Source organism: Cricetulus griseus, chromosome 8 (genome assembly GCF_003668045.3).
Source record: "Cricetulus griseus strain 17A/GY chromosome 8, alternate assembly CriGri-PICRH-1.0, whole genome shotgun sequence".
Lineage (NCBI taxonomy): Eukaryota > Metazoa > Chordata > Mammalia > Rodentia > Cricetidae > Cricetulus > Cricetulus griseus.
The window spans coordinates 53,814,695-53,831,668 of record NC_048601.1 but is presented as its reverse complement, the minus strand read 5'-3'; the positions used below and the strand labels follow the sequence as shown (position 1 = coordinate 53,831,668).

The following is a 16,974-nucleotide window of genomic DNA, read 5'->3' as shown; positions in this document are numbered from 1 at the left end:
GCACTAGCAGAAAGGAGAGCATGCTTTGACACCTCCTGAAAGTGAGGAACTATTCACAAGCAGGTAAAATTCTCCCCTTTCAAAATGGCCCATCTCTGTGTGTAAGGAGCTGGACTCTGCTTTACCAGCAGCAGGGAGGAAGGGGGGATATGGAAGAGCTTAGAGGGAGAACTGCCTCTCCCTTGGCAAAGCAGAAGACTGGTCTCATGGAGAAAACTGGAGTGCAGGTGGAAGAGAAGAGTGATGTTAGGAAAACAGATTTTAGTGGAGGAAACTGCTATAAGACCATTTCCTTCCACCCTACAGAAGCATGGGCACACGCTCCGAGTAGCCAAGCCCAAACAGAGATGGAGAGAGAACAGCAGGAAACAGAGTACTGCACACACAAGCAGAAAGAATATCTCCATGCCTGAGAACATATGGGCGACTGTGATAATTAGAGCCATGGCTGGTGGATTTTTTTTTTTTTAATTCTTTTTTGTAATCTCAAATCACAATTCTTAACATGGCAAGCTACAGTCAAACCTGTGCACAGGCTGCTTTGAGAATGCTGGCTTCTTAAAGGCCTCTTGGCACTGCCCAGGCACGTGCTTAGGACTGCAGGGTGTCACTGTCAGGGCTCTATCCTCAATGCTGGCTTTCCTCTACATACCTGGCAGAAGTGGGCAAGCAGGTGGCTGTGAAGCAGGGAGCCACCGCCCTCTTGTCCCCATTACCTGGAAATCCAGAACCTACACTTCTGCCAGGCTTTGCTGTGGCATGCTGCAGGAGAAAACCCCCATGGAAAGCAGGACCCCTCAAGCAAACTGTCACTTCCAAAGCTCCAAACCCTGAAAAATGACAGGAGAAGACTTGCCCACAATAGCTAGTGGCTCAGAATGCTTGGCATGAGGGAGAATCCAAAAAAAAAAAAAAAAAAAAAAAAAAAAACCAAAAAACTCCCAACCATCTTCTCCCATGTTATAAACCCTTTCTTTGTAAAAATCTGTCATAATCAACAAATTAAACCCTCCAAAGTAAGCACTTCACCAAATAAATTTTCAAGCATGCACTGACAACATTTAAACAGGTAGAAATGCCTATGACTCTCCTGCATTTCTGGGCTCATCCTCAGAACAGCAGCAAGCGTGCAGCAGCAGAGCACTTTGATCTTCCCAAGTCCCAGGAGAAAATCGATGATACAACTTTAATGCATTTGTACAGCAAGGCTTCATGTTATTATTATTTTTACCCAATGCGGCTTAACTCAAGTGAAAAAGGTGTATTGGGTCTCAGCACCGCCCTGTGGTGAAAGTGAATTATTTTTCTAAAACTGGATTGTAGCAGAGCCAACCACATTCACAGAAAATGGCCAATTAAAAAGCAATTATGTCTGTGATTGCAACTTGTTGAAAGACTGTGATTGTGGTGCTCCTGCGGAGGCAGGAGGATGGGCACGTCCACAGGGTGAACGGTGTTGGGGTAGGCAGGCATGGAGCCTGCTGTTCTTCCCCCACCATGGTGGTGGTGGGCTCTGGTCAGCTTCCTTTGGGACCTACCTGGAGGAAACGAGGCCTGAGCCTTACCTTCTCCTGGATGCGCCCCTGCTGCTCCTTGTAGAAGGTGTCACGGCGGTTGAGCTCGGCCTCTCTCTTCTCCAGTTCCCTGGCCTAGTTGGAGGAGAACAAAGCCTGTGTTAGCTGGCAACAGGGAGAGGGAGACTGACATTTCTGCTCACAACAATGCTCAGTGAGAAGATCAGAGGCAATGCACAGAGAGCCTATGCTGTGGCAGGTCATGCACATGTGTTATGCTCAATTTTCACAACAGCCCTTCAAGGTGGGTAATTAGCACAACCATTTTACAGATGATAATCACTAACGTTTACTGAATGCTTACTATCTGCCAAGTCCTGTTCTACATGCTTCTTGGGCATTTCTAGGCTCCTTCCAATGCCTAAGAGGGAGGTAGAGTGCAATAAGTTAATTAGCGTCAAGAGTCACAGTGGATCCTCAGGATAGGAAACACAATAGAGGGGCCAAGTAAGTATTCAACAGCTCACAGCCATGCAGACCAGAGATGGACTTGGGTCTGGCTAAAGCACCAAGCTGCCTCCAACATCAGTCTGGAAAGAGCAAAGCCTGGCACTGTTTTTAGAGTCCTGATATTTGATGGTACACCATGCTAAACCCCATATGCTAAGCTATCATGGCAGGGGTCCATGTGTACAGAAAGAGAGGCAGAGTTCTAAAGAGGAGGGGATATATCCCCTAGGTGGCTAAGAGGTGTGTGTGAGTGAGTCCTTTGAAGCCAGCTTAACAGAGCCTCCCTCATTCAGTCATGTTAAGGGTGTTGGTTCAGCTAGTCAGAGTGAACAGCCAGGAGCTAGCAGCCTTGGGGTGCAGCCCAGTTCTATCCTTAAGTAGCAATATAACGCTGAACAACTTCCTTGCTTGTACAGAACGTCTCTCTGGTACAATGGCTAAAACAAACAGAAGTGTCTTCTGCTCCCTACACCTACAAAACTGGCTGAAGGCTGAAGGAACCCCAACAGAGATGAGCAGGGTCAGAACAAGGCCTCTATGAAGGTTCACAGCATTGGTGCAGCTGGGAGCATGTGCCGCTAACCAGAATACCCACATCTTCAGCCTATTAGGGGCCAAGTCCCATTGCCTTTGTCTTCCCAACACAGATACAGCCATCAGGGACCCGAAAGCTTGGGACAGTCTGGGGTACCTGGAAGAGGGATTATCTCTCCTAACTGCTATCTACCCATATGAGGGCTGTGTGCCCAAGCACTGCACCTGGCTCCTAGTGGCACTCACCCTCACAATCCCCAAGAGCACAAGCTTATCAATGATTGAAGTCCACTATGAACCTGAATCCACACAATTTCCAAGTCCTGAGCTTTTATTTTAAGTAGACGAGTCTCAAAAATACAAGGGAAGAAAAGAGACAATGATCCTAAAAGCCCATCTCCTTGGCAGTCATATTCCTGCTGGCCTAGAATCTCCCAGAACAGCAGAAACTAAGCAGCAGTGTGCTACCTGCATACCAGTGTGAGCATGCACATGCTGAAGGGCGCAAGGAAAGGGCTAAGACACAGGCAGGCAATGCCAGGCCAGCGGCCTCTCTAGTCTTGGGCAAACTACCCTTCTCATGTATTTCCCCTTACCTGTCAAGTGGAGCAAAGAAACAACTTGGCTCACCAGAGGCTGAAGAATCTAAAACTCCCAAGAAGGCTCTGGAATGCCAATGCCCCAGCAAAGCTAAACACAGACAAGGGACTACATGCAGGGATTTCTCACAAGATCTTTCAAGAAGGCTCCTGGAATGCCTCTGGAATGCCAATACTCCAGCAAAGCTAAACATAGGCAGTGGACTGAATGCCAGGGATTTCTCACAGGACCTTTCAAAGCATGATGAAGAGAGGATGAGGCTGTGCCCCAGGCACACAAGCATGGCTAATCTGTGTGGGGCCTCTCAGCAGCCCAGCATCAACTGTGAATTATCTCTGGTGCAATCACAGGAGAAGCGCATCTGATACAATTAAGCAGTCAGTATGGGAATATCTTGCAGGGCTTGGACCTGCCATTTTCTGACCTGTAGCTCCAGTCAAGCAGAAGTATGACATCTGAAGGCAAAACTATCATGAGACTCTTCAGCTGCCATTCCTTAGGGTCTAGTGGGGCAGGAAGGACAAGGAGGCTCATCCAGGCATGTACCCACCCTCCAAATGACATACTGTGAGTTTGTCTCTGGGCAGAGGCTCCTGGAACACTCAGCCAGCAGCCACTAGGTCACACATCAGCAAACAGCTGCAGCAGTAAAGCTCAAGGCAGAGAGTCTTCATGATCAGACTCACTGCCCAGGCTAGAGGCTGAGATGGACTGAAGTCTGCATGAAAAGACAAAAGCTGGGTCAGGTAAGGATGTAATGGGCAAGCAGAGAGAGAAGAGTAAGGGCAGCCTATTGACTGGAAGCTCTGTGGTTTGTGCACTTCATGATGCCCCTGCCATGCAGTGCTTGCCTACTCTAGTTACCCGTGAAATCTCCACAAGCAATAATAGACAGGAGGCAATGCAGAAGAGAGCCCACAGCAGGCACCCTAACATTTGATCTTGGTGAGTGAAGAGTGCATTAGACAATAGCAGCTCCACTACAAGGCTTACAGTCAGCAGGCTCCCTGGAAAGAGACATCTCTCCAGGTGACACTGGAGTAGCCATCATGGTCCCAGGAACTAAGCTGCTCCCAAGTGTCTATTATGACTGAGCATTCCTGAAAGGGAGCCTCAGCTGTATCAGATGTGTTCATGGAACTGGTGGGGAAAGCAAGTATGTGTGTAGATAGTCAGTTTCAGAGTCTGATCTGACTATGACCCAATAACCGACGAGCTAGCAGGCTGCTATTTTGTCTAAAGAAATTCCCAACCAAGTCTTCTGGGAAAACAAATACTAAATCAAACCAAGTATGTTGCTTCAAAAACACAGGGCAAATATCAGCATTATGATGATGTGCACAGTGGAAGGAGGCTTTGAGCAGGAGTGGAGGGATCTTCAGTGGATTAGTCGAGGACCTCCTTCCATCAACACTACACTGGTAGCTCATACTTTGATGCACCGCTGCTACACACATCACAGCAGAGAGAACGCATGCCTGAAAAGACACAGTCAGGTTCAAAACTAGGATTAAAGAGCCAACACAGAAGGGACACACAAAGAAGTAGGCGGAGTGGGAGCCACAGGCCTGCTGGGCTGGGGCTGGAGCAGGTCAGAGCAGCCCAGACCTTCCAATCTTGAAGGATAAAAATAAACCCCACCCTCCTCCGAGGGGCAGGGATGAAGCTGGACATCTGGAGCTGAGGGTGAACCCTGAAGCAAACAGGAGGCAATACAAATTTCCATAGACCCCTCTCGCACATGGTTTTCTCTTTGCTCAGCCTAAACAGGAGGCCCCAGACCCAACCCAGGACAACAAGCCCAGCACCTGAGGCCTCTGCCGTGTATCATCACAGCTATGTAGATAGAAGGAAGAACTGGGCCTGACCTGGTAGGTACAGACAGTTAGAAAAATGTCATCAGTGTACAAAGGCCACACTGAAGGTGAGCAGGGAAAGAAAACAGCCAGACAAATGTGAATCTAGATTCATTTAGGTAAGGAAACATACTGGCAAAACCAGTAACCAAGACAGATTCACCCTAGATCAAACTAATGTCATGGGACAATGTTGCAAGAATGAAATGTTTTTTATTATGAAAACTTCAAGCACAAGACAAAATGATGTACTAAAAAGTCAGATGACATCACTATGCTTCTACAACCAAGAACTAAGACAGGAGTGCACACACATATGCTCAAACACATATAAGCGTGCACAAACACCTGTCAAGTGTCCCAGCAAGTAACTTCATCTGTGTAGACTTCAATGTCCTATTCTAAAAGACAAAGACTTTTATCCTCCTAAACAGAACAAAAGTATCATTTAAAAAATAAAACTGGCTTCTCATCAAATAGGCAGAGTATTAAAATCTCCCATTGAGAGAGCTCACAGACCCCAGTCTGACAGCTGGGGAACCACATAAGACTGAACCAGGCTCCCTGAACGTAGGGGTCAATTGGGACACTTGGGTAGTCTACAGGGCCTCTGGCAGTGGAACCAGTATTTATCCCTAGTGTACAAATGGGCTTTTGAAGCCCATTCCCTATGGAGGGATAATCTCAGCCTAGATAACTGGGGAGGGCCTAGGTCCTGCCCCAAATGATGTGACAGACTTTGATGATCCCCCATGGGAGGCCTCATGTTCCCTGAGGAGTAGATGGGGGGTAGGATGGGAGGACAGGGAGAGGAAACTAGGATTGGTGTGTAAAATAATATTGATTTTAATTTAAATAAAAATTAATAGAAAGAAAAAATAAAAATCTCCCACTGATAAAATAGTTTAATATACATGTGTAAGTTGCCTCAAAGACAAATGAATGATTTCTCATTTTTTTTAATCATTTTTATTTAGAAACAATGTTATTTTACACATCAAGCCTCCCATTCCCTCTCCCTCCCATCTTTCCATGCCCCTCACCCACTCCCCAAGGATAGTGAGGCCTTCCATGGAGGTTATCAAAAAAGAAATTATGAGCATGAAATAGGCAAACCTCAAAGCATATAAATACTCAAGTCTTCAAAATAAAAACTGCAATGTGATAAGATAAAACCCAAGCATAAGGCAGTAAAGGGAAATGACAAAGTGGGCACAGAACAGAGTTACCAGCCAGAGGCAGCAGGTGGGGATAACACATAGGCCTGCAGGGGAAGCTGGAAACTGTCCAGCACGGGTACAATGGCTACCACAGAGGACCAGCACAGAAAGAACAGCAGAGGCAAAGAGTAGGGATCCCTAAGAGTAGAAGGCAGGCAAGAGGGCAGTAGGGGGCAAAGTGAAGTGAAGATATGGGGCAGGATATGGAGGAAAGGAGAGAGACAAAGGTTGGAAGAAGGTGGGCAGGCAACAGTAAGTAGAAAACACTGAAAAAAATCACAGAAAAATTAAATGAGCTGTCACAGGAAATACATGGTAGACAACCTCCAAAAGGCCAAAACTCTCCTCCATTTCCACAGTCAAGCCTTGTGTGATCCCCTTCCCTAAGTGTGGGTTGGACTTGGAGACAATGTTAATCTACAGAAAATGACAAACAAGGTGTGATGTCACTTGTGAGATTTGTTTGGTTTTCCTGCTCCCTGTCCTTCTTGCTCACTCCCTCACACCCATGAGACTCTGTGTTATGAGCATCCCTAAAGAGACACTCACATGCTAATGTACTGAGGGCAGGGAGGATGGGGGTACAATCAGCAGCCAGTGAGAGGCTGAGGCCTGCAACCCTCACCTGCTTCCAGTAGCCAGATGGGAACACGCAAGGATCCTTCTCCAGTGAGGCCTTCAGCTGCCAATAGAGCCATGGAACATAACTGGACATCAGCACTGAGAAGCCTGGCGGCTGAAGCACCCACTGGGCCAGATTCCTGATGCAACAATACAAACACCACTCACTGACTGAAGCCCCTTAATTTTGTAAAATGATATTTAGCAATAGCAATTTAAATATGAAATTTAAATTGATTAATCTCATCCTTTGGGGGAAATGATCACTTTGGATAAAAGAAAAACCAAGTAGACCCAGACACTTCCAAGATACTTCCAAGAGACCCAGACACCTCATACAAATAGTCATACAGAACACCACCAAACCTTCACTGGATGGAAATAAATACTGTAGTGTATGCCACTCTTTACACAAAAGGTTTAATATTCAATCAAAAACCTAAAATATGCACAACACAGAGCTAGAGCAAATGAGAATGAATGCACTACCACCACCAAGAAATAAAACAATAGAAACAGATCACAGACAGTTCAGACATCAGAATCAATGCGTGTGCTGACATGCACGGATCTAGTAGATGAAGGGCAGATGTGTATGAAGAGACAAAGAATTTTTACAGTGATGAAAAATAGCCTCCAATTGGTACAATCCACTGCTAATCTTAATGAGGACTCCTCACACTTGGCCTCCTTCTTGTTTCCTTTGAAATTTGACTTCAGTTTCTGGTAGCATGATTAACAAGTATCAAGGTGTGGGTCTCTGGGATCTCACACACTGTCTATATTGACACTTGATCTAATTTTCCAGGAACCTACAGTAGAATTTCCAAGTCTTTGCTTTTCTTTCTAGACTTTTTGGCACCAGGTTGTTATCTTAAATCACCACCTAGAGGCAGCCATGTTTTCAACAAATATCTAGGGTTGCTTTTAGACAAAATGTCTGGGAAAAGGTTTGCAATGAGAGACTGAGTCAGGTCAAATGAAGATGAGCTTTTTAAGTAGGATCTTTCAGAGAAACGGCAGGCAGGAACAACACCAACAAGAGCTCCAGCCTTTTCCTGCCCCTCCAGTGCCCCTGCAAGCTGGCATGCGACCTATGAGCTACTGGTTTTAAGACTATCATGGAGCTTTGAAGAGGGAGATATGGAATAGGGTCAGTTAAAATGGCCAATGCTTTGTAGTTCTGACTGAAGTCTCCTATTTTCTTATATAAATGTTCCTATATTGAGTTAATGGTCAAATTGTGACAAGTGCCAGGTGTGGTGGTACACACCTTTAATTCCATCATTTGCACTCAGGAGGCAGAGGCAGGCAGATCATCATGATCTAGAACGTACATAGTATGTTCTAGGCTAGCTAGGACTACATAGACCCTGTTTAAGGAAATGTGAAAAAGTAAACTCTAACAATTTTCTGTTGCTGTTTTCATTGCTTCTTTGAAAGTGGATTGGTAGAGGGCCTTAGTCCACCACTTGTACTGACAAGCAGATAGTGTGATATAAAATCAGAAGTTACTGAACACAGGACAGAGAAAGCCTAGGATAGTATCGTGAACCTAGAAACAAGTCTCTATTCAAACCAAACAAAGAGAGGCCCACTCCTCCTGCTGCCACCCCTCCGTTCCATGAAGACACCCCAGACTCCCATCACCAATTCATTGCATTCCTGCCACCTATCTGAGAACCTGCTCATCCCTCCTGTCATCTCTTCTTTCCAGATGGGAACCACAGACTCCCAATGCAACTCCAACAACCCCAGTCACCCAAGGAAAAGTCTTCCACACCTTCTGCAGAATTCTGAGGATTGGCTGTGAGGATCTTCTAACTCTACAGAAGGTCTGCTTTTGGGATTTGAAGCTCCACATAGCACTAGCTGAGTGAAGACTACTTCTTATACTCCATTTGAACATCAACTATGAGTTTCCCCAAGACTGAACCCTAAATCCCACTCATCTGATATATAACCTGACAAATTGGGGCAACAGCAAACAGATCCAAACACAAAGGAGATGCAATGTCTGTACCAAGAAAAACAAGCAAACTAACTCTAGACACTGAATCCCCATCACAAAAACACAAACAACATCAATAACCAAGACAATAGACACTTTGCAAAACTTAGCACGCCCATAATAATGTTCCCGAGAAAAGTGATTTAGATGGTGTAGAAAATAATGATTTCAAAATAACAATAAACATAATCTAGGAACTCAAAGAGGATACAAATAAATATGAGAATGAAGACCTTGAAAATAAATAGTTGAATGAAGTAATAAAAATAATTCAAGATATTAAAATATATTCCAATAAAGAAAATATCTGAAGAAAAGGCAAAGTGAAAGAAAGCAGGAAAGCAAAATTTCAAAAACTTAAAATCTCAGAGGAGCTCAGACCCAGGAGCAGAGTCAGAGGCAAGCCTGAACTTCAAGACTGGAGCAGCAGCATCAGAGGGAGGTTCGAGCTTCAGGCGAGAGCAATGTCAAGGAAGCCACAAGCCCCAGACCTGAGAGCAGTGTCAGAGGGAGGTCCCAGCCTCAAGCCCAGGCCTAGGAGCCAGTAATGATCACCAGGTGAAATGACAGCAGCAGTTTCCTCTGGGAAAGAGTACCTGTGTCCCAGACAGCATCCACTGCCATTTCTCAGTTGTAGATATCGACCACTGGACCCTCAGCCCCACCTACATCTCCAAAGGGAGGAGCATCCACCAGAGCTACATGTAGCCCCACATGCACCTCAAGGAGTGACCAAGTGAGCATCAGGCCCACTTCCACCAGGAGGAGCTTCACCAGACACTCTGCTCTACTTGTGCATGAAGGAGCAGTCAACAGAGCCACAGCCCCCAACTATACCAATTGGAGAAAGAGAGAACCCCTGAAGCATAAGCTCCACCTATATGGATTAGAAGAAGTGATGCATAGACAACAAGGTAAAAACACACTCAACAATATGGCACTACTAGAAATTAGTGGTGCTACAACAGCAAGACCTGAACATCCAACACAGATGAAGCAGAAGAAAACAACCTAAAAAATGAACTTTATGAGGATGATTGAGGCACTTAAAGAGGAAATGAAAATTCCCATAAAGAAATGGAGGAAAAGACAAACAAAAACTTGGAAGATATCAATGAATCCTTTAAAGAAAATCAAGAAAAAAGCAATCACAAGTGAAGGAAATAATTCAAGACATGAAATCTGAAATAGAAGCAATAAAGAAAGCATAAACCAAGGGAATTCTGAAAATGGAATATCCAGGTAAACAATCAAGAACCACAAATGCAAGTTTAAAAAACAGAATACAAGAGACATGGAAGAAAGAATTTCAGGTATTGAAGACACAATAGAGGAAATATATTAATCGGCCAAAGAAAATTTTAAATCCAACAAATACTGAACATAAAACATGCAAGAAATCTGGGACATCATGAAAAGACCTAACCTAAGAATAATAGGGATATAAGAAGGAAAAGAAGTCCAACTCAAAAAAGAAACTCAAAAAAGAAAAAAGGAAAAAAGAAAAGAAGGCCAACTCAAAGGCACAGAAAATATATTCAACAAAATTATAGAAAACTTTACCAACCTAAAGAAGGACATGGCTTTGAAAATATAAGAGGCTAACAGAACACCAAATAGACTAGACCAAAAAAAAAAAAAAAGTCCCCTTGTCACATAATAATCAAAACACTAAACATACAGAATAAAGAAAGAATATTAAGAGCTGCAAAAGAGAAAGGCCAGGTAACATATAAAGGCAGACCTATCAGAATTACACCTGATTTCCTAATGGAATCAATGAAAGCCAGAAAGTCCTGCTCAGATATTATGCAGACACTAAGGACCATGGATGCCAGCCAAGACTACTTTACCCAGCAAAGCTTTCAATAGAGAAAACAAGATATTCTACAATAAAACCAAATTTAAACAATTCCTATCCACAAACCCATCCCTACAGAAAGTACAAGAAGGAAAATCACCTATGTCCAACAAGAAAAGGAACCCTAGGAAATCACCTATGTCCAAAAGAACACAGGAAATAGATGAGTTTACATCAGCAAATCCCAAAGAAGGGAACTGAACACACAATGCAATCACCACCAACAAAAAACAAAAATAAAAAGAGATAGCCATCAGTGGTCATTAATATCCATTAATATAAATGGCCTCAATTCACCTATAAAAACATTGATGCAAAAATACACAATAAAATACTGGCAAATCGAATTCAAGAACACATCAGAAAAATTATCCACCATGATCAAGTAGGACTCATCCCAGAGATGCAGGGATGGTTCAACATATGAAAATCCCTCAATATAATCCACCATATAAATAAGTCAAAGGAAAAAAAAAAACAAACCACATGATCATCTCACTAGATGCTGAAAAAGCCTTCAACAAAATTAAACACCCCTTCATGATAAAGGTCTTAAAGAGAAAAGGGATACAAGGAACATACCTAAACATAATAAAGTCAATATACAGTAACCCAACAGCCAACATCAGTAGTAAATGAAGAGAAACTCAAAGCAATCTCACTGAAATCAGGAACAGGACAAGGCTGCCCACTCTCTCTATATTTATTCAACATAGTACTCAAAGTTCTAGCTACAGCAAAAAGACAACAAAAGGAGAGCAAAGGGATACAAATTGGAAAAGAAGTCAAATTCTTGCTATTTGCTGATGATATGATGGTTTACCTAAGTGACTCCAAAAATTCTACTAGAGAACTCCTACAACTGATAAACACCTTCAGTGATGTAGCAGGATACAAGATTAACTCAAAAAAAAAAAAAAGAAAAAAAAAAAGGAGGGGGAGAACAGTAGCCCTCCTATATTTAGATGACAAATGGGCTGAGAAGGAAATCAGAGAAACATCATCCTTTACATAGCCACAAATAACATAAAATATCTTGGGGTAACTCTAACCAAACAAGTGAAAGACCTATATGACAGGAACTTTGAGTCTTTAAAGAAAGAAATTAAAAGAAGATATCAGAAAATGGAAAGATCTCTCATGCTCTTGGATAGGTAGGATCAACATAGTAAAAATGGCAATCCTACCAAAAGTAATCTACAGATTCAATGCAATCCCCATCAAAATCCCAGCACAATTCTTCACATACCTTGAAAGAACAGTACTCAACTTCATATGGCAAAACAAAGAAGTCCAGGATAGTCAAAACAATCCTGTACAATACAGGATCATCTGGGGGCATTACCATCCCTGACTTCAAGCTCTACTGCAGAGCTATAGTAATGCAAACAGCTTGGTATTGGCATAAAAACAGACAGGTGGACCAATGGAATCAAATCAAAGACCCTGATATCAACCCACACCTAATTTTTGACAAAAAAGCTAAAAATATAAAATGAAATAAAGAAAATATATTCAACAAATGGTGCTGGTATAACTGGCTCTCAACATGTAGAAGAATGCAAACAGATCCATATCTATCACTATGCACAAAAATTAAGCCCAAATGGATTAAAGACTTCAATATAAATCCATCCACACCAAACCTCATAGAAGAGAAAAATGAGAAATATATTTGAACACATAGGTACAGGAGACCACTTCCAAAATAAAACACCAGTAGCACAGACACAGAGAGCAACAATTAATAAATGGGACCTCCTAAAACTGAGAAGCTTCTGTAAAGCAAAGAACATGGTCAATAAGACAAAATGGCTCCCTATAGAATGGGAAAAGACAGACATTGAGGAACTTTAGAGGATCATAAGGACATACTTCAAAATTCTATATTCTGCTTTGGGTGCAGACCCAGCATATCCCTAGCTCTTTCATTCCTGCCTCTCCTAACTTATTCACAGTCCTAATGCAGCCTGCATAAAGGAGCCCCTCTTCCCACCCTACTTTCCATTCCCTGGAGACTCCACCTCCTGGGCAGAACCATGCCTCTTTTCCACTGCCCCTATCAGCTCTCCTCCTACCTTATCTCCATTGCTTTGTGCCAACCCATAGAAGTGCTCTCAACCAGGAACCCCATAGCCATTAGAATTGCCTAGGATCCCAGACTGGAAACAGCAAGTAAACAATGGAATGGCCACCCAACAAAGACCAGACCAGATACTGACACCAAGAAAGCCCTCAAACACCATAACTCCAGATGCCTAGACCCCAGGTCCCAAACATAATCATGAACAACAGCCAAGAGAAAAATGCCTGATTCAGAAGCCAGCAGACCTACTGCAATAGGCCTTGAGGAATGAAATTTAGCTGAAGCACAAGACAAGGACTTCAAAAGAGTAATTATGAATATGTTCAAGAACTTTAAAGATGAATAAATGTCTTAATGAAGACAGTGAAAACACAAGCAATTGAATAAAATAATGAAAACATTTCAAAACACAAAAGTAGAAATAGAATCAACAAAGAAAAACCTAAACTGAAATAAAACTGGAAATGAAAAATGTAGGATGTCAAACAAAAATCTGTGAGAGAAGCCTAACCACCAGATTACAAGACATGGAAGAAATAATGTCAGGCCTTGAAGACAACATAAAGGAAATGGATAGGTCAAAGAAAACGTTAAACATAAAAATATCTAGGCACAAAACATCAAGGAAATATGAAACACTATGAAAAGACTAAACCTATGAATGATAGGTATAGAAAAGGAGAAGAAACTTGGGTAAAAAGTACAAAAAAGATTTTAACTAAAATTATAGAAGGAAACTTAACAAATCTTAAGAAAGGTACTGATCAAGGTACATGAAGTATACAGAACACTACATAAAACCAGAAAAACAATTATCTACAACACATAATAATCAAAACACTAAATGTATAGAATAAAGAAAGAATATTAAAAGCTGTAAGGGAAAAAGATAAAGTCATATATAAAGGTAGCTTTATTAGAGTAACACTTGACTTCTCAATAGAGACTCTGAACGTCAGAAGGGCCTATTTGGATGTACTACTAACTCTGATACCACAGATAATAGTGGAGACTACAATACCCAGCAAAACTATCAATCACAATCAATAGGGAAAGAAAAATATTCCATGTTAAAACCAAATTTGAGAAATTTCTATCTACTCATCCATCTCTACAAAAGGTACTAGAGAGAAAACTTAAGTGTGAAGAGATTAACCATACCCAAGAGGACACAAGAAAAAACAACCCCAGAATAGTAAATCAAAATTGAGGAGGAAAATATCCAAATCACCACAACAAAATAATAGGAATCAGTTAAATACCACTCATAATAACTCTCAACATTTAATGGTCTCATCTACCCAGTAAAAAGACAAAAGCTAACAGACAGACTCATCTTTCTGTTGCATCCAAGAAACACACCACATCATCAAGGATATGACATCACCCAGAGTAAAATGATCGAAAAGGTATTCTAAGAAAACTGACCCAAGAAGCAAGCAGGTGTAGTAGCTATTTTCATATCTGAAAAAAAAAAAAACAGAATTCAAACCAAAACTAAGCAGAAAAGAGTAGAACATTATATATTCAATAAAGAAAAAAATCCACCAAGAAGATATTGCAATTCTAAGCATCTAGCACCAAACACCAACAATTAATAAATAAGATTTCATTTATTATGGGACAGAAGAGTTTCTGTAGGGCAAAAGACACAATCATTCAGGCAAAGTGGCAGCACACAGAATATAAAAGATTTTTTTAACCAAGTTTATATCTGATACAGAGTTAGTATCTAGAATACATAAAGAACTAAAAAAACTAAATATTAAAAACAACAACAATAACAAAAACACTGAGGTATAAAACTAAACAAAGTTTCCAAAAGATGAAACACCAATAGCTACAAAACACATAAATATTCAACAGATTAGTCACCAGAAAAAATGCAAATTAAAACTTCTTTGAGATTTCATCTTTCCCTACTCTGACTGAACAAGATCAATAATTACACATGCTTGTCAGGAGAGTACAGGGAAAAGAAAACTCATATTCATTGGTGATGAGAGTACAAACTGGTACAGCACCATGGAAATCAGTAGCACTATAAAAATCAGTGTTGTGGTTCCTCAGGAAGCTGGGAATCGATCTACCTCAAGATCTAGCTATACTACTCTTGGGCATATAGCCAAAGGACTCTACATTCTTTTTATTATTATTATTATCATTTTTTAAAATTAGTTCAAGTTAGAAACAAGCCTGCTTCACATATTAATCCCTGCTCCCTCTCCTTCCCCTCCTCCCCCACCCCCCACCAACCTCTCACCCCATCCTCAGTCTGCTCCCCAGGGAGGGTAAGGCCCTTCATGGGGGATCCCCTAAGTCTGTCATATCATCTTGGGCAGGGATGACTCTACATTCTATTACAGAGATTCTTGCTCATCCATATTTATTGCTGCTCTGAAAGAATAAACAACCTAGATATCTATCAACTAATGAATGGATAGTGAAAATATGGTACATTTACACAATGGAATATTATTTAGCTGTTAAGAAATATGAAATTTTAAGGTAAATTAATGGTAGAAAAATAATCATCCTGAGTGAAGTAACCCTGGCTCAAAAAGACAAATACAGTATGTTTTCTCTTATAATGTGTATGTTACCTTTGAAAATGTGTACTACAATTTAACCACAGATGTTAGTGCTTAGTAAGAGATATGGGCAGAGGAAAAGATCTCCCAAGGAAGGGAAAATAGAACATATTGTTATGGAGATACAAAGGGGAAACTACAATAGGAGGAGTAAATAGAGATGAGGATGGGAGAGAAGAGAAGAGGAGGAACTATGGGAGGGATGACTAACACTAAAGGTCATTTGAAAAACCATATGGAAACCCACTGTAGAAGCTTCCTAAAATATATACATATGTGAAAGGAATTTAAATCGACTTATCAAATAATAAGGGAGACAGTACCCTAATAAGGTATCATATCACCAAGTAAAAGATCCAGCACCAGGAAGGGGCTACATCTTGTTGAGTTATTGGCCAAAGGGGCCTCATGGAAAACTCCCAAACATCACAGGGTTTGCTAAGACTATTGACTATTACCCTCCACAACCTGAAGGCAAGGCCCTGTTGCTGAATATAACACTTACTTATGTCATTGAATATGGAGAAGTCCAGCTGGTGACTAAATAGATGCTCTACCCTTACTGATTAGTATTTATGGTGCTGGAAGGTACTTTGCATGCTACTGGAGGAGAAAGATAATCATCAATATCACCCAGATACAAACTCTGAGACCTACAACAGTAACCTGCTTGCAAAATATACTGGTACAATAGTGGCACAAATGTTAGTGGGGTAAACCATCAGGCATTTATTAGATTTAAGGCCTACTACATGAGATGGAACTATACCTGTCATTAATAAAATGACCAAGAATATGAAACTAGATAAGTCATGAGCCTAATCTAATACTGTTATTTTGCATAAGGAACAAAGCAATAAAAGGACTCCTGATTACAAACTTGCTCAACACATACCAGAGAAACTTCCTTTTACAGTAGATGAGAATTAACACAGAGATCCACAATTGAACAATGTGTGGAGAGTGAGTGAGACCTTTAAAACACTCATTCCTAAATGGGATGTCTTCATCAAATCCATCCTCTCAAGGATCAGAGATATTTATGTTGAAGAGGAGATAAAAAGTTTTTAAGAGCCAGAGGTTATGGTGACTCCAAGGAAACAATGTCTTCCAGATACAACAGGACCAATGCACATATGAACCCGAGATTACAGTAGCACACACATGAACAATGTATGTTCAAGCCAGATGGAGTCTCAGCACTAAGAGGAAGAAGTGGACTTGGGATCCAGTCTGTAACTAAGAAGCTTCTGCAATTGACACTCACTGGCAAAGGGAAAATCAGTTTGTTTTCCAAAGGAGTCTCATTGCATATATCAGCCATTTATCAGGGCAGACCCTATACCCAGGAGTAGTTGCCCCTGCCCCCACAAAAAGAACTCAATGGTATTTTTGTGGACTTTTGGTTTCATTTGTGCTTTGACATTGTTTTGTTCTACTGGTCTTCTGCTTATTTGTTTTTATTTTTGCTTTACGGGGATTTATTTTATTTTGTTTCTTAATGATTTTTGTTTGTTTTTTGTTTAAAAAGAGAGAGAAAGACATGAAGTTGGGTGGGTAGGGAGGATCT

At 41.4% G+C, this 16,974-nt stretch overlaps 1 protein-coding gene across 3 annotated transcripts in view; it reads right to left on the bottom strand.

Annotated features, from left to right (window-relative positions):
- The window catches only part of Chchd6 (coiled-coil-helix-coiled-coil-helix domain containing 6), a 225,450-nt gene that overhangs the window by 93,633 nt on the left and 114,843 nt on the right, over positions 1-16,974 (bottom strand). For 2 of the 3 annotated variants that reach the window (XR_004771040.1, XM_027428847.2), the window contains exon 5: positions 1,566-1,649. Coding sequence is in view for 2 of the 3 variants with exons in the window: in XM_027428847.2 (XP_027284648.1) it covers positions 1,566-1,649 (84 nt within the window). In the remaining variant the exon portion in view is untranslated. Of the gene's footprint in view, positions 1-1,538; positions 1,650-16,974 lie in introns of all 3 variants that reach the window. The other variant, XM_027428846.2, reaches the window with a different exon arrangement.